Raw genomic sequence first — 23,786 nt, forward strand, 5'->3', positions numbered from 1 at the left:
ATGGCCTCACAGCCTACTCTATGACATTACAGACAGCTCTGTGATGTCACAACCCCCTCAGTGATGTCACAAAATCCTCTCTGTGATACCATACTGCCACTCTGTAATGCCACAGCACATACTTTGACCTCACAGCCTGCTCTATGATGTCATACAGCCATACCATGAAGTCACAGCCTGCTCTGTGATGTCACAGAACCCCCTCTATGATGCTGTAGCTGCTCAATGACCTCACACAACAAACTCTGTGATGTCATAGCCCAACCTGTGACCTCACACAGCCCACTCTGTGCTGTCACACAGCCTCTTTCTGACATCACAGCTGCTCTGTGCCTCTAGGACACAGCCACAGAGGTGCCACTGTCACACAGCCCCCTCTGGGACATCCTCCAGCACCTGCCAGTGCTGAGCCCCTGTCAGTTCTGTCTGTGCCCTGCTGGTGTCCCTGAGCTGCCCTGGCAGTGCCCCAGCCCTGCTGGGCTGTGCACAGGAGCTGCTCCTGGCCAGAGCTGTCTCTCTGCAGCGCTGCCCTTGCCAGGAGCTGCCTCTGGGCCAGGAGCCCGGCCCAGCTCAGCAGCACAGACACAGCACAGGGACTTTAATGACCCTCTGGGGCTTTGGTGCTCTTTGCATCAGACTCAGTCCCTCAGAGTGCGCTCAAAAACCTGTCAACATCTCAAAGTCAGATTGAAACACAGATTTCTTGAAGAGTTAATGGTTCCCATTGAAGGACACAACTGAGAAACTGTCCCCAGGTTCCAGTTAGAGCAGAACACTGCAGGCAGTGATGACAACTGGGGACAAACAAGGCAAAGGTGCCTCTGGTGCTGAGTAAACCTGGATGTGTTTCAGGAATGCAAAGGGCCAAGGCCGGAGCCCCAGCCACTGGCCAGGCAGATCCTGTCCCTCCCTCATTGCTCAGGGCTCTTCCTGGGATGGGCACTGGCATGTGGGGATGTGCAATGCCAAGGGCAGCACCATGGGGCGGCCCCTGCCAGGCTGCTGAGCAGGGACAAGGAGGCAATGAGGCTCCAGGCCTGCAAGGGTCACTTGTCTCCTGCTCCTGGCTCAGGCCCAGGGCCAGCAGCCATGGCCCAAGTGCTGCCCAAGTTGGCTCTGTCAGGGCCTTGCAGCTGCTGCCCATCCCTGTGCCCTGTGCAGCCCAGGCTGTCCTACGGTGTCCCTGCCCTGTGCCTTTGTCCCTGCAGGCTGTCATCATCCCTCGGCTGCCCCACCTGGCTGGCCCCTTCCTTTGCTGACAGCTCTGCCTCCTGCCTGCCTCTGCCTGCCCACACAAAGCCTTGGGCTGCTCCAGGCTCCTTCTGGGGGATGTGTTGCACCACAGCCCTGCCCTGGCAGGGAAATTCCTTTCTCCTGGTGTCCAGTCTGGGCCTCCCCAGCTGCCCTTGGTGCCATTATTGCCTTCTCATGCTTATATCTTCTTTGAAGAAAAGCTCCAGCCAGAGCTTCCTCTCTGAAACCACCCTAAAATCCCTCCCAGGCTACTCCTGTTCTGTCTTCAGTCTCCACACCGATGGACCCAGAGCTGTCAGACTCTACATCCTGGTTATGTGATGAGGCCTCCAAACCCCATCTTGGGAGATTTTTGGGTCCTCTCCAAGGTCTGTGAAAATAGAAGAATAGTGAGCAAAGTTATTTTCTCCCAAATCTTGCAGTGACAGAAAAAGGGTCAATGTCTTTAAACTGAATGAGAGTGGATTTACATTTGTTAAAATGAGGAAATATTTTACAATTACGAGAGCGGCACAAAACTGCAACTGTTTTCCCAGAAAAGTGGATTCCCAACCCCAGGACTTCTCCAAGAGCAGGAACTTTGTGCAGCCTGACCCAGTGAAACCCTCTCATCCCCAAGAACAGAATTCCTGTTGTGTGGGTTCTCTGATGTGCTGGGTGCCCTCACAATGCTTCTGGCCAGAATGTCTGCTGAGGGCAGCCAGGCTGCTGCAGGGGCAGGGACCTCACAGCCATCACCATGGCAGCCCTGTGCCCTGGGCCTGGCTCTCCCCTTTCCTCTGCCCCTGCCTTGTCCCTGCTGGCATGAAGAGTTCTGTCATCAATATCTTGTCCCCACGGTGCTGGGGCCAATGGCTTCCCAGGCAGGCTCCTGGAGCAGAAGTGGCTTTTCAGAGCCCGGCCAGAAATGAGCCCTGAGGCAGCAGCTCTGCAGTGCTGGCCACCAGGCCGGGCTGCCAAGGGAGGCTTCTGGCCATGGCCTGCAAGCAGCTGCTGCTGCCAAGGTGCCTTTGGTGCCTCAGGCTCTGCCTGGCACAGATCCCAGCATGGCACTCTGCCCTTGTGCCCGAGCCCTTCCCTGTGCTGGGGCTGGCCTGGGGCTTTTCCTGCAGTGGGACCTGCCCTGCTCCTGGCACAGGAAAGGCAGTTCCTGCTGGAGCAGGAGGCTCTGCCTGCAATGGACTCCAACAACTCCTGCAAGGCCCTGTTGACTTCAAAATTGCTTCCTAGAACAGCATATTCTAATAATTGTTATAATTCCAGTACTGTGGTTAAGATCTTTCTCACTAATCATGATCACAATCCATCAGGGCTGTATTTATAGAAATTTATCTGGTATTCCATCATTAATCGTGTGGGACAAATTGCATTAAGGTTCAATTCCACCTCTCCAATCTTTTATACATAAACCTTTGACAAAGTCTGGGGCTGGGATTGGATGCAGCCTCTCCCAGTCTCCTCTCTTAGAAGGAATTTTACAAGTCTAGGGGGTCCTGCAGGGGTTTGAGGTTCCATGGTGGCTGTTGGAAGTAATTTCTCCACATCATGTCTCAACAGGAGTTTCTCCAATAAAGAAATGAAGCTTTTGCCTGAAGCTCCCACTGTGCTCATGACAGGACCCCCTGTGGGTGTCTGGGACATCCTGGCTCTGTGGCAGCCTGGGGACTCCTGGGATATCACCATGGAATGGCTGTGATTGCCTCTGAGCACAGGGCTCTTTACTATCCCCAGAAACCCCTGGGAGGTGTCCATGGCTCTGATTGATTCTGATCATGATTAGATAACATGCCTTATTTACACCACAGAGTAAATTTTTTAAAAAAGAGTTATTTACTCCACAATACAGGAACTATAACAATTATTTGAATATTCTGCTCCAGGAAGCAATTTTGAAGTCAACAGGGCTTGGCTGGAGTTGTTGGAGGCCATGGCAGGCAGAGCCTCCTGCTCCAGCAGGAACTGCCTTTCCTGTGCCAGGAGCAGGGCAGGTCCCGCTGCAGGAAAAGCCCCAGGCCAGCCCCAGCACAGGGAAGGGCTCGGGCACAAGGGCAGAGTGCCGTGCTGGGAGCTGTGCCAGGCAGAGCCTGAGGCACCAAAGGCACCTTGGCAGCAGCAGCTGCTTGCAGGCCATGGCCAGAAGCCTCCCTTGGCAGCCCGGCCTGGTGGCCAGCACTGCAGAGCTGCTGCCTCAGGGCTCATTTCTGCCTGGGCTCTGAAAAGCCACTTCTGCTCCAGGAGCCTGCCTGGGAAGCCATTGGCCCCAGCACCTTGGGGACAAGATATGAATGACAAAACTCTTCATTCCAGCAGAGACAAGGCAGGGGCAGAGGAAAGGGGAGAGCCAGGCCCAGGGCACAGGGCTGCCATGGTGATGGCTGTGAGGTCACTGCCCCTGCAGCAGCCTGGCTGCCCTCAGCAGACATTCTGGCCAGAAGCGTTGTGAGGGCACCCAGCACATCAGAGAACCCACACAACAGGAATTCTGTTCTTGGGGATAAGAGGGTTTCACTGGGTCGGGTTGCACAAAGCTCCTGCTCATGGGCAATCCCTGGGATGGGGCATTCACTTATCTGGAAAAGCAGTTGCAGTTTCCTGCCTCTCTCATAACTGTAAAATATTTCCTCTTTCTAACAAATGTAAATCCACCCTCATTCGGTTTAGAGATATTGAGCCTTGTTCTATCACTTCAAGATTTGGGAGAACGTAACTTTGACCACTATTTTTCCATTTTCACACATCTTCGAGAGGACCCAAACATCTCCCAAGATGGGGTTTGGAGGCCTCATCACAAAACCAGCAGGGAGGGGCTTAGGACTCTGGGCTCAGTGGTGTGGAGACTGAGGACAGAACAGGAATAGCCTGGGATGGATTGAAGGGTGGTTTCAGAGAGGCTGGAGCTTCATATTTAAATGATCCTGAGAAAGATAATGGCAGCAAGGGCAGCTGAGGAGGCCCGAAGTGGACACCAGGAGAAAGGAATTTCCCTGCCAGGGCAGGGCTGTGGTGCAACACATCCCCCAGAAAAAGCCTGGAGCAGCCCAAGGTTTTGTGTGGGCAGGCAGAGGCAGGCAGGAGGCAGAGCTGTCAGCAAAGGAAGGGGCCAGCCAGGTGGGGCAGCCGGGGGATGACGACAGCCTGCAGGGACAGAGACACAGGGCAGGGACACCGTAGGACAGCCTGGGCTGCACAGGGCACAGGGATGGGCAGCAGCTGCAAGGCCCTGACAGAGCCAACTTGGGCAGCACTTGGGCCATGGCTGCTGGCCCTCGGCCTGAGCCAGGAGCAGGAGACAAGTGACCCTTGCAGGCCTGGGGCCTCATTGCCTCCTTGTCCCTGCTCAGCAGCCTGGCAGGGGCCGCCCCATGGTGCTGCCCTTGGCATTGCACATCCCCACATGCCAGTGCCCATCCCAGGAAGAGTCCTGAGCAATGAGGGAGGGACAGGATCTGCCTGGCCAGGGGCTGGGGCTCCGGCCTTGGCCCTTTGCATTCCTGAAACACATCCAGGTTTACTCAGCACCAGAGGCACCTTTCCCTTCCGTGTCTGAAGCTGTGATCACTGCCTCCATTGTTCTGCTCTAACTGGAACCTGGGGACACTTTCACATGAGTAATGTCCCTCAGTGGACCCCATTTAAACTACAAGAAATGTCTATGTTTAAGCTTAACTTGGAGTTCTTGAGAAGCTTTTTGATCACACTCCAAGGGACTGAGTCTGATGCAAAGAGCACCAAAGCCCCAGAGGGTCATTAAAGTCCTGCTGCTCTGTCTGTGCTGCTGAGCTGGGCCGGGCTCCTGGCCCAGAGGCAGCTCCTGGCAAGGGCAGCGCTGCAGAGAGACAGCTCTGGCCAGGAGCAGCTCCTGTGCATAGCCCAGCAGGGCTGGGGCACTGCCAGGGCAGCTCAGGGACACCAGCAGGGCACAGCCAGAGCTGACAGGGGCTCAGCACTGGCAGGGGCTGGGGGATGTCCCAGAGGGGGCTGTGTCACAGCGGCACCTCTGTGGCTGTGTCCTAGAGGCACAGAGCAGCTGTGATGTCAGCAAGGGGCTGTGTGACAGCACAGAGTGGGCTGGGTGAGGTCACAGGTTGGGCTATGACATCACAGAGTTTGTTGTGTGAGGTCACTGAGAAACTACAGCATCATAGAGGAGACTGTGTGACAACACAGAGCAGGCTGTGACATCATGGCATGGCTGTATGACATCATAGAGGAGACTGAGGTCAAAGTGTGTGCTGTGACAATAGAGAGTGGCAGCATGACATAACAGAGAGGGTTTTGTGACATCACTGAGGGGGTTGTGACATCACAGAGCTGTCTGTGACATCATGGAGTAGGGTATGAGGCCATAGAGCAGATCCGGACGTAACAGCTGGTGGCTCTGTGACATCAGCGAGTGGGTTGTGACATCACTAGGTGGCTGTGTAACATGATAGAGAAGACTGTGACATCACAGAACAGACTGTGACATCCCAAAGCAACTTTCTGACATCACAGAGTCTTCTGGGACATCACAATGCAGCTGCATGACATTCCAGGGTGACATTCCAGAATTGGCTCTGTGACAAAACAAGGGTGCTGTATGACATCCCAGAGTGGGCTGTGACATCACAGGTGGCTGTGTTACATCATAGGGTGCTCTGTGACATCACAGGATGCTGTATGAGATCACAGGTGGCTGTGTGACATCCAAGGGGCTGTGTGACATCACAGGGTGGCCGCTTGTCCCTGCTCAGCAGCCTGGCAGGGGCCGCCCCATGGTGCTGCCCTTGGCATTGCACATTCCCACATCCCAGTGCCCATCCCGGGAAGAGCCCTGAGCAAGGAGGGAGGGACAGGATCTGCCTGGCCAGGGGCTGGGGCTCAGGCCTTGGCCCTTTGCATTCCTGAAACACATCCAGGTTTGCTCAGCACCAGAGACACCTTTGCCTTGTTTGTCCCCAGCTGTCATCACTGCCTCCAGTGTTCTGCTCTGACTGGAACCTGGGGACACTTTCTCAGTCATGTCCCTCAGTGGGACCCATTAAAACTTCAAGAAACTTTGGAGTTTAAATTTAAGTTTGAGTTCTGGAGAAGTCTTTGGAAGGCTCTCTCAGGGACTGAGTCTGATGTAAACAACACCCAAGTCCCAAGAGTGTCATTAAAGTCTTTGTTCTGTGTCTGTGCTGCTGAGCTTTAAAGGAACAGCTCTTCCCAGGACCAGCTCCTCTCCCAGCCCAGCAGGGCTGAGGGCTCTGCCTGCAGCCACTGAGGGGACAGGAGCCTGGCAGAGACAGGCTGAGGAAGTCATTGAGCTGAAACTTCACTGGGGGAAAGATCTTCACAGCCCTCCACATGGTGAGTCAGTGGATGCAGGGCAATGTCCCCTGTGCTCCTGGAGGGATCTCCTGAAGCCAGCACACCCCACAGCCTGGGGGATGTGCCAGGAGGACTCTCCCAATTTCTCTGTGGCAGGGGAGCAGGAGGAGGAGGATGTGCTGCAGAGCAGGGCTGCCCTGGGCACCCTCAGAGGGACAGGGCAGGACGGCTCCTGCTGCCAGGGACGGCTGCAGGGGTTGAAGCTGGGGCTGCAGCCAGGGCTGCCAGGGCTGTCCTGCAGAGCAGGTCCTGCAGCCCTCAGGGCTCTTGGCCAGCCCAGGGGATGTGCCACCTGCCAGGGGCAGCTCTCAGCCTGCCTGGCAGCTCCCCATGGACACTGCAGGGGAGAAGTTGGAGGTGGCAGGAGCGACCCTCATCAGGGCAGATTCCTCCTGCTGTGGAGATGGTGCTGCATGGCCAGGGCTGCTCTCAGCTTTCTCCTAAAGGGAAGGGGCTGTCAGCTTTGGCTGTGTCACTGAAACTCCTGCACTGTCAGACTGGACATCAGCAGATGTGCCTCAGATCTCCCTCAGAAATTGCCTCCTCAGCCTGCTCTCCCTACAGACAGCAGTAGCAGCACCTTGGCTTGCAGCATCTCTGTTTGTCTGCCCTGCCCTTAGGGCCCTGCTGCCAGGGAGATGCCCCTGGGCAGTGCCCTGTGCTGGGAGGGGTCTGCAGGGCAGAGCTGAGTTCCCAGGGCTGGGCTGGGCTCTGGCAGCACTGGCAGGGACAAGGCTTGGGTAGAGAGAAACAGCTCCGAATAGGCACAACTGCAGGCAGCAGACAGACAGACCAACCTTTGGCATCCCTCTCTGTCCAGCTGCACAGGGAAAGAGAGAAGGGTTTGGAGAGATTGATTTTGAAACTGGAGTGTTCAAAAAGGCCACGTTATTTTTAAGTACACTTTGAAATTTGTCCATCCTGTACTAGAGGCAGGTGAAATGAACAAAGGACACTTGTGTGGGACCAGCAGGTCTGACCGTCTGACTGCTCTGGGGCACAGGGAGCCCTGTTTTCCCTCTGGGCTCCACAGTGTTCAGGCTGAGAGCAGTGCTAAGAACAAGACATCAGCCCCTTCTAGAAAACACGTAGTTACTTAGCAGCCAAACCTAAATTTAAAAAAAAAAAAAGTAAATGAAATTTCCCCAGAGAAAGAGAAGCAATTTTGAGTGATTGTGTAAGAAATTAGCAGAGGATTGACTCAAGGTACTTTGTCCAGATTATCAATGTTGTCTTTGAATAGCTCATAATACCCAGAGTGAAGAAATGTCCAACAGCAGCTCCATCAGCCACTTCCTCCTGCTGGCATTGGCAGACGCGCGGCAGCTGCAGCTCCTGCACTTCTGCCTCTTGCTGGGCATCTCCCTGGCTGCCCTCCTGGCCAACGGCCTCATCATCATCGCCGTAGCCTGCGGCCACCACCTGCACACGCCCATGTTCTTCTTCCTGCTCAACCTGGCCCTCAGCGACCTGGGCTCCATCTGCACCACTGTCCCCAAAGCCATGCACAATTCCCTCTGGGACACCAGGAACATCTCCTACACAGCATGTGCTGCACAGCTCTTTCTGTTTCTCTTCTTCATTTCAGCAGAGTATTTCCTCCTGACCATCATGTGCTACGACCGCTGCGTGTCCATCTGCAAACCCCTGCACTACGGGACCCTCCTGGGCAGCAGAGCTTGTGCCCACATGGCAGCAGCTGCCTGGGCCAGTGCCTTTCTCAATGCTCTGCTGCACACGGCCAACACATTTTCCCTGCCCCTGTGCCATGGCAATGCCCTGGGCCATTTCTTCTGTGAAATCCCACACATCCTCAAGCTCTCCTGCTCACACTTCTACTTCAGGGAAGTTGGGGTTTCTGTTTTCACTACCTTGTTAGCATTTGGTTGTTTTGTGTTCATTGTTTTTTCCTATGTGCAGATCTTCAGGGTAGTGCTTAGGATCCCCTCTGAGCAGGGACGGCACAAAGCATTTTCCACCTGCATCCCTCACCTGGCTGTGGTCTCCCTATTTGTCAGCACCTCATTTTTTGCCTACATGAAGCCCCCCTCCATTTCCTCCTTATCCCTGGATTTGACAGTGTCAGTTATGTACTCAGTTGTGACTCCAGCTCTGAACCCCCTCATCTACAGCCTGAGGAACCAGGAGCTCAAGGCTGCAATGTGGAGACTGATGACTGGATGGTTTCAGAAACATTAAAATGCTTGGCAGTTTCTGTAAGACACTTGTAATAAAAGTCATCTTTAATGGGTCTTGTTCAGTTTGGTGGTTTGTTTGTTCTTTTAATTCCATTGTTTTAGTTTTTAATATTGTACACAAAAAAAAATGCCATTTCTTGGTGCCATTTTTGATATTGTTTCTCTCCACCTTTGCTGTGACCCACACACTGTGTCAATGAGGGGTTGTGCTCTTGATGGCTTTAAGTGTACTAATGGATCTCCCAGCAGAGTTTTCACCAGAGATCCCCTTTTGTTGCATTCTCTGGAGCTGCAGCAGCAGTGTCTGTGTGCAGAGCTGGGGCAGATCAGTGCTGGCACAGCAGCTGTGCCCAGCAGCAGCCGCAGCACTTGGTGTTGCCAGTGCTGCTGCCGTGGCCCTGCCCCACTGCCCTGGTGGCCCTGGTGTTGCTGCAGGGCCTGAGTGCTCTCGGGGCCGGGCACAGTCCTGGGGGTGGCAGTGCCGGGGCTGCAGCAGGGACAGGCCATGGGCACTGCTGGGGCAGCGCTGACGCCTCAGGCCAGGCCCTGGGGGCTGCAGGCTCCTTGCCCAGGCTCTCTCAAGAACACGGCCAGGCCAATGCTCAGCACAGAAAAGCCCCAGGGTGAGCAGCCCCAGGCTGGCCGTGGGCAGGCTGGGGGCAAACAGCATGGCTGGGGCTCTGCAAGGGCCCTGGGGGAGACGGGAAGGAGCAGCAGAGCAGGGGCTGATCCCTCAAGTCCTTTTCTGCCTGGCTGCTCTCCAGCCACTCTGTCCCCAGCCTGTAGCACTGCAGGGGATGTTGTGGCCAAAGTGCAGGACCCGGCACTTGGACTTGTTCAACCTCACCTTGTTGGATTTGTCCCCTGGATCCAGCCTGTCCAGGGCCCTCTGCAGAGCCCTCCTACCCTCCAGCAGATCCACACTCACACCCAGCTTGGTGTCATCTGCAAATTTGCTGATGCTGGACTCAGTCCCCTCATGCAGATCATCAGTGCAGATGCTGGAATCCACGCTGGCTGGCTCTGATCCCTCGGCCATCCTGTGGGTGCCTGTGATGGCACTCAAGGTGATTTGTTCCATAACCTTGCCAAGCACCCAAATCAGGCTGACAGGCCTGGAGTTCCCCAGATCCTCCTTCCAGCCCTTCTTGGGGATGGGCTCACGTTGGCACCTCCACTCCTCTGGGACCTCCCTGCTGAGCTAGGACTGATGGTAAATGATGGAGAGCAGTTTGGGGAGCTCATCCACCAGCTCCCTCATCCCCTGGGATGTATCCCATCCAATCCCATACACCTGTGAACATCTGAGTGGCTCAGCAGGTCTCCAGCTGCTTCCTCCTGGATTCCAGGAGCTGTTCTGCTCCCTGTGCCCATCTACCAGCTCAGGAGAACACTTGTCCTGAGGACAACCTGTCCTAATATTGAAAATTAAACAAGATGTTAAGCAATTCAGCCTTTTCTTTATATTTAATTACTGTAGTCCCCACGGCATCCAATAAAGAATAGAGGTTGTCTTTGTCCAGTGTTTTGCTATTAATTTATTTATAGAAATATTTCCTATTATTTTTCACAGAAATGGCCAGATTAAGCTCTAATTCAACTTTCACGTCTTTCCTTTTCTTTCTGCATGATCTAACAACATCCTAAAACACTTTCAGAGTAGCCTGTTTCTCTTTCCAAAAGTGATGCATCCCCTTTTTTCCCTTGAGTTCTGTCATGGTTTGGGGTTTAACCGATGACAAGTTCCCACAAAAGCTCAGTGGGCAGCCAGGCCAGTCGCTTCCCTCACCAGCTCATCTTTTGCCACACTGGGACAGTCTGTTCTTTTCCCTTAAGATTACTTTCTTGAAATGTGTCCATCCTTCCTGGACCCCTTTGTTTTTAAGGACTGTTTCCTATAAAAAAATCAGGACCTGATTCAGTACTCCACAAATCTGCATTCTAAACAGGCCAAAGTCTGCCCTTCCTAATGCCAGTGTAGAAGGTTTTTTTGCTTCCCCTCCTTCTTTCACAGAATATTGAAAACTTGATTATTTCATGGTCACTGTGCCTCAGGCAGCCTCCGACCCCCACATCTGCCACCAGCCCTTCTCTGTTTGTGAACAGCAGGAGACAGAGCTTTCCTTGGCAGTGGGAGTGTTACCAAAAATTTGGTAAAACAGAAAACTCCATAACCCCAATGTAGCATTAAGAAGCAGCATTCTTTATTCAGCTGGATGCATGGGGGATAGCTCCTCCCAAAGCTGTGCATGCTGAGTACAGGAAAGTTCCTTTTTTATATTCTGTATTTTGCACACATATTCATTGATTGTCCTGGACTAAGCACTCATATGATAATCATTTCCCCAAAATCATTAACAGATTTTCCCTCCCTTTAGCCATACATTCTTCTGTCCTGGGAGTCTCTCTGGTGGTCCCTGGTGGTCTGGACCCCAATGTTCCTGTGGGCCTGGCTGAGCTGGCAGGACACTGAGGCTGGTGAGCTTCCAGTTCCCCTTCTCACACAACGGGCATTGTCTGGTTTCCATAGGCCTGGGGTTTTGGGGAACAAGCTCCAGGTGTGAGCTCACCTGGTGTAGACAATTGATCATCTGGTAACATGATGTCACAGAGTGGGCTATGACATCACAGAGTGGGTTAGATGAGGTTATCAAGAAGTATGACGTCACAGACTGCATCTGTGACATCACAGAGCCAGCTGTGACATCACAGGGCAGAGGTCTGACATCACACCTCAGACTGTGACATCACGGAGTTGGCTGTGACATCACAGACTTGGCTGTGACATCACAGAGTAGGCTGTGACATCCCAGGAGGGCTCTGTGACATCCCAGAAGGGCTGTGTGACGTCCCAGGAGGGCTGTGTGAGGTCACTGGGTTGCTCACTCTGCCCCAGCTCCCCCTCACAGTTTCTCCCAACAACTCCAATGCTGTTCATGCCCAGTGGGGTCCCTGTCCCCCGGTATCCCCCCGCTCCACCTGGAGCCACAGCCTCCACCAAAGGATGTTCCACAGGATCCAGCCCAGAGCCTGACAAGGGGACAAGAGGCCAGGGCTCCGTGACCAGGACATCAAGGACATGAATTCTCCAGGTCACTGTGGCCTGGTTTGGGTTCTGCAGGGCAGGAAAGATGTCTGGCAGCTGGAGCAGGGTTAGGGAAGGGCCTCCAAGGTGGGGCTGGAGCCCTTGGGCTGTGCGCAGAGGCTGAGGGAGCTGGGCTTGTCCAGCCTGGAGCAGGGAAGGCTGAGGGGCTCCTCATCCCAGCCTGGCAGTGCCAGCCAGGAGCTGATGGAGAATACAGAGCCAGGCTCTTCACCGGGGTGCCTCGTGGGAGACAAAAGCCAATGGGTAGAAAGGGAAAGAGGAGAGATCAGCCAGGACAGGAGGAGATGAAATGAGTCAGGCTGGTTTCAGCATTTCCTCAACACCAAAAGCAGTCTGACCTCCCTTCTCCATCCACCACTGACAGCTTTGCAAATCAGGAATTGTTGGAGCTGTTTTGTCCCCACTCCAGGACAAGCATCCTGATACAAGAGATGTAACTGACCTGTCCCCAGTCCTGAGCCCTGGGGACACAGCTGGATGTGACTCCATTCCTCAGCTGCTCTGAGTCCCAGAGGTTGGATGAGGGAAATGGTGGTGTGATAAATAAATATGATTAGTGCTAAAAATGCTTAAATTTTAGAAGAAGTAAAAGAGGAAAAGGATATGTTATTAGTGTCACAAAGCAAATGTTTTCAGATGTTAATGAGAAAATGGGATGCTGGATGTAGTTCGACATAAGGAACATTCCAAAATGGAATAGGCCTCAGGATAATTAGAGAATCCGCCTTGAAATGGCCAAAAATGGGATGATTCCAGGTATCTACGAAATAATAAGGCTTTTTTTGGAATATAATGCTGGCTTCTATAACACAAGACTTGGGGCACATGTGCAATGTGTGGGGTTGTTCAAAGGACAGTGACGATGAGGAGAAACCTTCATCGGATGCGAGCACCTGACACGATCCGTCCTAAGGACGTGATTCGTGAAGGTTCTTTTTCACTGATCTCAGGGTGCAAAAACTGACACGACAAGGGGATTTTGCAGTAAAATCAAAACAGATACTTTTATTGAATAGCCACAGCAAAGATGCGTTACGAGAGATGGGGAATGGAGAAAAGGGAAAGAATAAGGAAAAGAGAAAAAAAAAAGAGGAAGAGCAAGGAGGTGTATAGCTACCTGACGTGCAGATGACAAAGTCCCTCGAAGTCCGGTCGACAAAGAGCCTGTCGTCTTCACGTCAGGGGAGATCTCAAAAGTATCAGTCAGCTCTAACCCTTTTTTATAGTCCTTTTGAAATGGGGGAAGGGGACCCATTTCAAAATAGTCTATTGAGAAAGGGTACAAGGAGTCCATCAGTAGTCCATCAGGAGCAGGCGTTGTCGGCAGCAGATGTCGTAGGCAAGAACCATTGTGTTCTCGGTCCAGTGGTCGCTTGCAAAACTTGCTTTGGTCCCCACGCACGCCTTCCTTCACCCTACGGTGGGGATTTCAGTCTCAGTCCTTTTGGGAAGAAGAGGGGAGCTCTTCCATGTAGGGCTCGCATGTCTCAGTCCTTGAGGGAAAGACCTTCTCCCATCTCAGTCCATCTGTCACAGTGGTTGATGTACGGTGAATGGAGGGTCCTTTTGTGGTGACCTCCGGGAAGGTCATTCCAGAGAGAAAGTCCAGCCAAGTCAGAAGGGTGGAGAAATTCCAGCACTAGCGTTGCTAGGTGATGCAGGTGAAGGAAAGCACACTGCCCCTTCTTGGGTGCAGTGTTCCATGAGTTGAGCAAACACACCCGTAGGCAATAATTTGGCTTGGTGGACCAGACAGACCTGGATTTTCAGAACAGGATCTTTTCCTTTCCCTGGTGGTCTTGGCTTTCATGACGATCGAGAGGCAAAAATTAGGGAAGTTTCAGACAGATTCTCACAGGCGGGAGGACCCGTGGGGGACAGGGGACCCCTCTGTGCACGAGCAGCGTTGGACTGCTCTGGGGGAACTGTGAGGGGGGCTGGGGCAGACTGACCTCCCCAGTGACCTCACACAGCCCCTGTGATGACACAGATCCCCTTGTGATGTCACACAGCCCACATTATGATGTCATGATATGTGAATGTTGTGATACCACACAACCTACTCTGGGATGTCACACAGCCATTCTGTGGTGTCACAGCTTTGTCTGTGATGTCAAAACCCCTCTGTGATGTGACACAGATACCCGGTGATGGCAGAATCCATTCTATGTTGTCCAGCCTATGATATTACAGAGCCTACTCTGTGATATCACAGGCAACTCTGTGATGACACACACAACTGCTCTGTGATGTCACAAAACCCCTTCATGATATCACAGGGCCAGTGCTGGGAAATCACTCTGTGATATCATACAGATGCAGTATGATATCACAGAAGATTCTGTGATGTCACAAAATCACCCTGTGACATCAGTCTGTCCTGTGATATCATAGCTGGCTCTGTGATGTTACTCAGTCACCCAATGATGTCACAACCCACTCTGTGATGTCAGAGAGCCACCCTCCATGACAGCAGAGTTTGCTCCATGGCCTCATATCCTACTCAGTGACATCACAGCAAGCTCTGTGATGTCACAGCCCCCTCAGTGATGTCACTAAACCATCCCTGTGATGTCACATTGCCACTCTGTAATGTCACAGCACACACTTTCACATCACAGCCTACTCTATGATGTCACACAGCCATGCCATGATGTCACAGCCTGCTCTGTAACATCACACAGCCCCCTCTATGATGTCCATAGCTGCTCAATGACCTCACACAATAAACTCTGTGATGTCATAGCCCAACCTGTGACCTCACACAGCCCACTCTGTGCTGTCACACAGCCCCTTGCTGACATCACAGCTGCTCTGTGCCTCTAGGACACAGCCACAGAGGTGCCACTGTCACACAGCCCCCTCTGGGACATCCCCCAGCCCCTGCCAGTGCTGAGCCCCTGTCAGCTCTGGCTGTGCCCTGCTGGTGTCCCTGAGCTGCCCTGGCAGTGCCCCAGCCCTGCTGGGCTGTGCACAGGAGCTGCTCCTGGCCAGAGCTGTCTCTCTGCAGCGCTGCCCTTGCCAGGAGCTGCCTCTGGGCCAGGAGCCCGGCCCAGCTCAGCAGCACAGACACAGCACAAGGACTTTAATGACCCTCTGGGGCTTTGGTGCTCTTTGCATTTGACTTGTCCCTCAGAGTGTGCTCAAAAACCTGTCAACATCTCAAACTCAGATTGAAACAGAGAAGATTCCTTGAAGGGTTAATTTTTCCCATTGAAGGACACAGCTGAGAAACTGTCCCCAGGTTGCAGCCAGAGCAGAACACTGGAGGCAGTGATGACAGGTGGAAACAAGCAAGGGAAAGGTGTCTCTGGTGCTGAGCAAACCTGGATGTGTTTCAGGAATGCAAAGGGCCAAGGCCTGAGCCCCAGCCCCTGGCCAGGCAGATCCTGTCCCTCCCTCATTGCTCAGGGCTCTTCCCAGGATGGGCTCTGGCATGTGGGGATGTGCAATGCCAAGGGCAGCACCATGGGGCGGGCCCCGCCAGGCTGCTGAGCGGGGACAAGGAGGCAATGAGGCTCCAGTCCTGCAAGGGTCACTTGTCTCCTGCTCCTGGCTCACGCCCAGGGCCAGCAGCCATGGCCAAAGTGCTGCCCAAGTTGGCTCTGTCAGGGTCTTGCAGCTGCTGCCCATCCCTGTGCCCTGTGCAGCCCAGGCTGTCCTACAGTGTCCCTGCCCTGTGCCTCTGTCCCTGCAGGCTGTCATCATCCCCCGGCTGCCCCACCTGGCTGGCCCCTTCCTTTGCTGACAGCTCTGCCTCCTGCCTGCCTCTGCCTGCCCACACAAAGCCTTGGGCTGCTCCAGGCTCCTTCTGGGGGATGTGTTGCACCGCAGCCCTGCCCTGGCAGGGAAATTCCTTTCTCCCGCTGTCCAGTCTGGGCCTCCCCAGCTGCCCTTGATGGCATTATTGCATTCTCATACTTATATCCTCTTTGAAGAAAAGCTCCAGCCTCTCTGAAACCACCCTTCAATCACTCGCAGGCTACTCCTGTTCTGTCCTCAGTCTGCCCCACTAAGCCCAGAGCCCTAAGCCTCTCCCTGCTGGTTATGTGATGAGGCCTCCAAACCTCATCTTGGGAGATTTTTGGGTCCTGTGCAAGATCTGTGAAAATGGAAAAATAGTGGTCAAAATTATTTTATCTCAAATCTTGCAGTGACAGAACAAGGGTCAATATCTTTAAATTGAATGAGGGTGGATTAATTTTGTTAAAAGGAGGAAATATTTTACAATTATGAGAGTGGCACAAAACGGCAACTTTTTCCAGAGAAGTAGATTTCCTATCACAGCAATACTCCAAGATCAGCAGCTTTTTGCAAACTGACCCAGTGAAACAATTTCATCCCCAAGGACAGAATTCCTGTTGTGTGGGTTCTCTGATGTGCTGGGTGCCCTCACAACGCTTCTGGCCAGAATGTCTGCTGAGGGTAGCCAGGCTGCTGCAGGGGCAGTGACCTCACAGCCATCACCATGGCAGCCCTGTGCCCTGGGCCTGGCTCTCCCCTTTCCTCTGCCCCTGCCTTGTCCCTGCTTGCATGAAGAGTTTTGTCATTAATATCTTGTCCCCAAGGTGCTGGGGCCAATGGCTTCCCAGGCAGACTCCTGGAGCAGAAGTGGCTTTTCAGAGCCCAGGCAGAAATGAGCCCTGAGGCAGCAGCTCTGCAGTGCCGGCCACCAGGCCGGGCTGCCAAGGGAGGCTTCTGGCCATGGCCTGCAAGCAGCTGCTGCTGCCAAGGTGCCTTTGGTGCCTCAGGCTCTGCCTGGCACAGCTCCCAGCACGGCACTCTGCCCTTGTGCCCGAGCCCTTCCCTGTGCTGGGGCTGGCCTGGGGCTTTTCCTGCAGCGGGACCTGCCCTGCTGATGGCACAGGAAAGGCAGTTCCTGCTGGAGCAGGAGGCTCTGCCTGCAGTGAGCTCCAACAACTCCAGCAAGGCCCTGTTTGCAAAGCCCCCAGTGGGAAATGAAGGAGGGGGGTCATGCTGCTTTTGGGGTGAATAATGCTGAAAGCAGACTTCTCCATCCCAAAATTCGACATCCTGAGAGGGAGAGGAAACTGTGGCAGGGATGGAATAATTCACAGAGAAAGGAACAACCAAGAGACAGCACTGAGAGCTTCTGCAGGGCTGCTGAGCTGGCCCAGCCTGGGCTCATCTGACTGACAGGGCAGCACTTCAGACTAGAAAAGCCCCGTCCCAGATTTTAACAGCAGCATCTCCTGACATTTCCCTTCTTGTGGAGTGTGGAGATTCCTCCCCGCAGTGGAGACACTGCTCAAGGTCACAGCTCCAGGCTGAGCCAAAGGACTCAGTCCCACCATCCTTGTTCTGCTTAATTCCTAGTTTTGCTTTAATAAAATTGCTTTGAAATCACTGCCTAGTGCTCTATACAATATAATATGTTACAGCTCTTATACCTTAGAATAAATATTTCTGATTATTTTGAAGATAATTGTTTCTAATCATTACCATTATAGAATATATATATATATATATAAATATAAATACCTCCAGCTTGCCAGCCTTAATTCTGTGTGACAAATTCTATAAAGGTCTAATTCCACCTTTATAATTCTTTACATAAAAATTCTTGAAAAGTCTAGGGCTGGGGTTGGAACCAGCTGTTCTAAGGCTCCTCTCACACCAGGGATTTACAAATCCTGGAGGTCCTTGGGGGTATTTGGGAAACTGTGGGGCCTATTAGGGCTCCTTTCTGCACCTCGAGACCCAACAGGAGCCTCTGTAATAAACTTTGCCTGAAGCTCCCACTCTGCCAGGAACCTCTGTGAACTGGACATCCCAGCTCTTTGGCAGCCTGGGGACTCCTGGGATTTCACCATGGAATGGCTGTGACAGCCTCTGACCACAGGGCTCTTTACCAACCCCAGAAACCCCTGGGAGGTGTCCATGGAGTCCCTGTCTCTGCCTGTGACATTCCAGCTCTTGAACAGCCTGGAGACTTGGAAAGTCCCCATGGAACCCCTCTGAGGGCCTGTGACAAATCTGATCCTTAGCAGGCAACCATCCCCAGGACCCTGTTGGAATGGGTCATGGGATCCCAGATGCACAGAACTGGCTGAGCTGGGAGGGACCCATCAGGATCCTGGAGTCCAACTGCTGGCCCTGCACAGGACACCCCAACAATGCCAGCCTGGGCCTGGCAGCGCTGGCCAAACACTGCTGGAGCTCAGAGAGCCCTGGAGCTGGGAGCCTTCCCTGGGGAGCCTGGGCACTGCCCCAGCAGCCTCTGGGCAAAAACCTTTTCCTGAGATCCAACCTGAGCCTGCCCTGACTCAGCTGCAGCCGTTCCCTCCAGTCCTGTCCCTGGGCACCAGAGGGAAGACCAGGGGTCACACCAGGGCTGAGAGGGACAGAGACTCCCACGGCCTCCCCAGGGATGAGAATGTCGGAGAGTCCCCCCAACCCCGAGCACCCTCAGTGGTGAGAGGGATGCAGAGCCCCTGGTCCCCAGCCCTGCACAAGCATTCCCTGAGGCCAGTGGGATGGAGACCCCTGAGTATCCCCCAGGGCGAGGGGACAGAGAATGCCCTGAGCACCCCATTGGCATGGGGCTGAGAGGGACGGAGAGCCCCCAGGCATTCCCTGGGGTGAGAATGATGGACACGCCCTGGGGAATGGCCTGGGGTGACAGGGACAGGGACACCCCCTGGGGGACAGGGACACCCCCTCAAGAACGGCCTGGGGTGAGAGGGACAACCCTCCCCAAGCCCTTCCCAAGCATCCCCCAGGGTGAGAGGCACAGAGACCCTTCCAGCATCCCCTGAGCACTGGACAAAATAAACTTGGCAGAAATCAAACTTCAATCTGCATAAATCACTTGGATGAAGATTTGATTTTCTCACAAGTCACATGTGAGGAAAATACAAATAAATCCCAAAGATTAATAAACCAACGACAGAAGCAATTCTGTGTCAATTCCAAATTTCATCGGTTCCTGCACAGCTCCAGCTCAGCTGCTGGAAGATTCTGATTAAAAAAAAAAAGAAAAAGAAAAAGTGAAAATTTGACCCAATACAGATTATTGAAAGGAAGGAAAAAATCTGTGTGGCTGTGACAAAGGTGACAGAAACACAGAAAATAATGATTCTCACATTTGGCAAAGTCCCCAAGCCTCAGAATTCTGGAGTTATTCGGGAATTTAGCTACTTGAGCTGGGCTTCTTCTGGGACGTTTAGTAGCCTTGTGTTCCTCAACCTGAATGAACCTTGTCAGCCTCAATGGTAACATTTGCTCACTTTCCTCCAGTGATTTAACAAACATTTCATGGAAAGACAACAAAATATTTTCTTTACACTGGCCACCCACAACAGCCATTTTCCTCATCAGTTCTCCCACAAGTCGCTCAGAGGAATTTGCATCCAAGTTTCCAAGAGTTCCTCTGGAAAGAAAGAGCCCTCCTCCCACAGAGGAGGGAACCATGCTGCTGACAAAGGCACTTGGGGTCAGACAACACTGCCTAAATGCACTGTGCCAAAATATTATACACAATCTGGTTAAGAAAATTGTTAGAGAGATGCCTCTGCCCCAATTAAGATGCTAACGAGACCAAATGCAAAGTGGATTTTATTGAACAGTAAATGTGAGGTAGAGAGAGATGGAATAAAAGAGAAAAAAGGGAGAGGGCAAGAGAGTGACAGGGACAGAGACCTCCCCTGGGGTGGGGCAAGTGTGACATTGTCCCCTGTGTATAAGGCCTTCTCAGGGAGAGGGTTTTACACCTGAGCCAGTTTGGGTAAGGGGGGTGGTGTTCACCCCCCAAGCAGGGATTACTCCACTGTTTCAGGTTGCAGTGCAAGATGTAACCAAATGCATGTTTTCCATCACCATCTTCATAAATTGTTATAAACAGGTGGGGCAGTGTTCTTTATCTCTTCCATGACTCAGCCCTGATAACGCCCTCTGGGGGGTCTCTTCTGTGAATGGGCCATTGAGTGTCCCTGCAGGACTGGCAAAATGACATCATCCCATTGTAGGATGCTCCGCCCAGGGGGAGGAGCCAACCATTCGTATCCAGATATAAGCTGAAACTTGTAACACCAGGAGCACCTTGCCTACTGGATTCCCAGAGGACAAGAGCTCCATCACCAGCACTCGGCTTCGAGACCCTTCTACAGGATCACTGCTTTGACAGAATCACGATCATCACTGCAACAGGACTGCAGCCACCATTTAATGGGACTGCTACCAGCACCCTGACCAACAGGGTGTCAGGTCATATCCTGACTATTTCCATTTAAGGCAGTGTTTCTGTATCATTGCCTTGATTTTAATTTTCTTATTAAATTGTAATTCTGGCTTAGACTCTCCCCCTGGTTTGCCCTCAAACCTGTACAAAACTCAATGCACTCATCTCTTCTTTTCCTCCCAAAACAGAATTTCCCATCCCCAAACCACTGCCAGATGGAGGAGAAGGCTGCGAGGAAGAGGAAGATGTCCTGGGACCACCAGGTAGGTGAGGAGGAAGTCACAGCTCATTTCCCTCTCTTTCCTGCTCCATCTCCCTGCACAGCACAGCCCAAGGCTGCAGGACAACCCTGCTTCCAACGCCATCCTGCCAGGGATGCATGGGGAGGATCTCCTTCCCCTTCCCTCTGGCACGGAGGGAAATCCCATCCTCTCCTTGCCCTGCCTTCCCCAGACAAGGAGCTGAGGATGGAGACCAACAACGACAAATCTCCAGAGCGGAACCTTGTGGAAGAGGCTGTTTTGAGTGGCTCCACGGCATAGGAATCCAGTGGGCAAGAAAATTCCCTGAGATACTGCAGGAGGAGGGGCTCCAAATCCAGCCCAGGTGAGGAGGAAAGACCCACCCTGTGCCAGGAAGGTGGACAGAGCTTCAGCCAGGGATTGGAGCTGGTGGTCCATGAGCAGCTTCCTGATGGGGAGAAGCCCTACAAGTGCTTGGAGTGTGGGAAGAGCTTCAGGTGGAGCAGCCACCTGATCAGCCACCAGATGATCCACACCGGGGAATGGGCCTACGAGTGTGGGGAATGTGGGAAGGGCTTCAGCTACAGATCCACCCTTGTGACCCACCAACGCATCCACACTGGGGAGAGGCTCTATGAATGTCCTGAGTGTCAGAAGAGGTTTCAGACCCGCTACAATCTCCTCAGGCACCAAAGGATTCACACCGATGAGAGGCCCTTCCGCTGCCCCGACTGCGGGAAGGGCTTCAAGCAGAATTCCCACCTCGTCACCCACCGGCGCATCCACACTGGGGAGAGGCCCTTCCTCTGCCCTGATTGCGGGAAGGGCTTCAAGCGCAATTCTCAACTCGTCACCCACCGGCGCATCCACACTGGGGAGAGGCCCTACGAGTGTCCCCAGTGTGGGAAGAGCTTCACCCACAGTTCTAACTTAACCAGACACCAACACAGTCACCAGTAAGGGAAGCCCTGCAAATGCCCCAACTGCAGGAAAAGCTTCATGCACTGCTGCAGCGTCATCCCCCTTTGGATGACCCATGCTGGTCAGAGTCCTGGTGATCCATGTTCCCAGTGATCCATACTGGGAAGACACCTGTCCCTTCTCCTGCCCCTGCCAATGGCATGATGTGGGATTGATGAACATGAGGGTTTGGCCATGGCTGTGTCGTTACATTCACTCCCACCTCAGGTCATTGCCATGGGCAAGAAAGGGAATCTCTCTATCTTCCTACGAGGAGAAGAGTGTCCTTTCTTGGCAGGAGGAAATTGTGTCTGGGAAGAGACAGTCAGCTGAGTTGTAGTTTTCCATTTTTCTTATCCCTTTTGTTATCAATATTGTTGCTGTTCCTGTTTGTTCCTGATCTTGTTGCTGTTCCCAATAAATTGTTCCTATCCTAGCCCAGGATCTTTGCCTTTTGTGCTTTCCATGGGAGGCAGGAGGCTACCAATCGGCAGCATGGTTTTAGCGGGACCAGGAAATTGGGGAATCCCATTCCTGAACCCCACCCTGTGGAAACCAAGCATCCCAGCTGGTCCCAGCCCTGGTTGCCATGCTAAGGATCAGATTTGTCACAGGCCCTCAGAGGGGTTCCATGGAGGCTTTCCAAGAGTCTCTAGGCTGTTCAAGAGCTGGAATGTCACAGGCAGAGACAGGGGCTCCATGGACACCTCCCAGGGGTTTCTGGGGATGGTAAAGAGCCCTGTGCTCAGAGGCTGTCACAGCCATTCCATGGTGACATCCCAGGGCACCTTGGGCTGCAAAGGCACCGATCTGTCACAGGCACTCATGGGGGCTCCCCGGTGACATCCCAGGAGTCCCCAGGCTGCCAAAGAGCTGGGATGTCCCAGACACTCACAGGGGTTCCTGTCATGGGCACAGTGGGAGCTTCAGGCAAAAGCTTTATTTCTTTATTGGAGAAACTCCTGCTGAGTCATGAGGTGGAGAAATGACACCCAACAGCCACCATGGATCCTCAAACCCCTGCAGGACCCCTAGACTTCTAAAATTCCTTCTGAAAGAGGAGACTGGGAGCGGCTGGATCGAATCCCAGGCCCAGACTTTGTCAAAGGTGGAAAAGATTGGACAGGTTAGAATTGAACCTTAATTCAATTTGTCCCACAGGATTAACAATGGAATACCAGATGTATTTATATAAACACAGCTCTGATTGATTCTGATCATGATTAGATAACATGCCTTATTTACACCACAGAGTAAATTATTAAAAAAACAGTTATTTACTCCACAATACGGGAACTATAACAATTATTTGAATATAGTGCTCCAGGAAGCAATTTTGAAGTCAACAGGGCCTTGCAGGAGTTGTTGGAGCCCATTGCAGGCAGAGCCTCCTGCTCCAGCAGGAACTGCCTTTCCTGTGCCAGGAGCAGGGCAGGTCCCGCTGCAGGAAAAGCCCCAGGCCAGCCCCAGCACAGGGAAGGGCTCGGGCACAAGGGCAGAGTGCCGTGCTGGGAGCTGTGCCAGGCAGAGCCTGAGGCACCAAAGGCACCTTGGCAGCAGCAGCTGCTTGCAGGGAATGGCCAGAAGCCTCCCTTGGCAGCCCGGCCTGGTGGCCAGCACTGCAGAGCTGCTGCCTCAGGGCTCATTTCTGACTGGGCTCTGAAAAGCCACTTCTGCTCCAGGAGCCTGCCTGGGAAGCCATTGGCCCCAGCACCTTGGGGACAAGATATGAATGACAAAACTCTTCATGCCAGCAGAGACAAGGCAGGGGCAGAGGAAAGGGGAGAGCCAGGCCCAGGGCACAGGGCTGCCATGGTGATGGCTGTGAGGTCACTGCCCCTGCAGCAGCCTGGAAGAAGACCAGACCCTTCTACAGGATCACTGCTTTGACAGAATCACGATCATCGCTGCAACAGCACTGCAGCCACCATTTAATGGGACTGCTACCAGCACCCTGACCAACAGGGTGCCAGGTTATATCCTGACTGTGTCAGTTTAAGGCAGTGTTTCTGTATCATTGCCTTGATCTTAATTTTCTTGTTAAATTGTAATTCTGGCTTAGACTCTCCCCCTGGTTTGCCCTCAAACCAGTACAAAACTCAATGCACTCATCTCTTGTTTTCCTCTCAAAACAGAATTTCACATCCCAAACCCACTGCCAGATGGAGGAGAAGGCTGCGAGGAAGAGGAAGATGCCTCGAGACACTCAGGCAGGTGAGGAGGAAGTCAGTGCCCCTTTCCTTATCTCTCCTGCTTCATCTCCCTGCCCAGCACAGCCCAAGGCTGCAGGACAGGCCCACTGCCAATGCCATCCTGCCAGGGATGCACTGGGAGGATTTCCTTCCCCTCCCCTCTGGCATGGAGGCAAATCCCATGCTCTCCTTGCCCTGCCTTCCTCAGACAAGCTGAGAATAGAGACCAGGGAGGACAAATCCCCATGGCAGAACCTCATGGAAGAGGCAGATTTTAGT

The 23,786-nt window shown here is 53.1% G+C and overlaps 2 protein-coding genes across 2 annotated transcripts in view; both read left to right on the forward strand.

The window, feature by feature from the left end:
* The first annotated feature begins 8,004 nt into the window (after positions 1 to 8,004).
* Positions 8,005 to 8,808, forward strand: LOC135305559 (olfactory receptor 14J1-like). The gene has a single exon (XM_064429293.1). The coding sequence runs from the start codon at positions 8,044 to 8,046 to the stop codon at positions 8,806 to 8,808; it is 765 nt and encodes a 254-aa protein (XP_064285363.1). The 5' UTR covers positions 8,005 to 8,043.
* An 11,520-nt stretch (positions 8,809 to 20,328) lies between these two features.
* LOC135305560 (zinc finger protein 418-like) overlaps positions 20,329 to 23,786 on the forward strand; it is a 409,899-nt gene continuing 406,441 nt past the window's right edge. Inside the window, exons 1-3 of the mRNA XM_064429294.1 lie at positions 20,329 to 20,376; positions 20,785 to 21,311; positions 23,161 to 23,281. Of these exons, the coding sequence (XP_064285364.1) occupies positions 20,329 to 20,376; positions 20,785 to 21,311; positions 23,161 to 23,281 (696 nt within the window). The remainder of the gene's footprint in view (positions 20,377 to 20,784; positions 21,312 to 23,160; positions 23,282 to 23,786) is intronic.

This window comes from Passer domesticus, chromosome 8 (assembly GCF_036417665.1).
Source record: "Passer domesticus isolate bPasDom1 chromosome 8, bPasDom1.hap1, whole genome shotgun sequence".
Taxonomy (NCBI): domain Eukaryota; kingdom Metazoa; phylum Chordata; class Aves; order Passeriformes; family Passeridae; genus Passer; species Passer domesticus.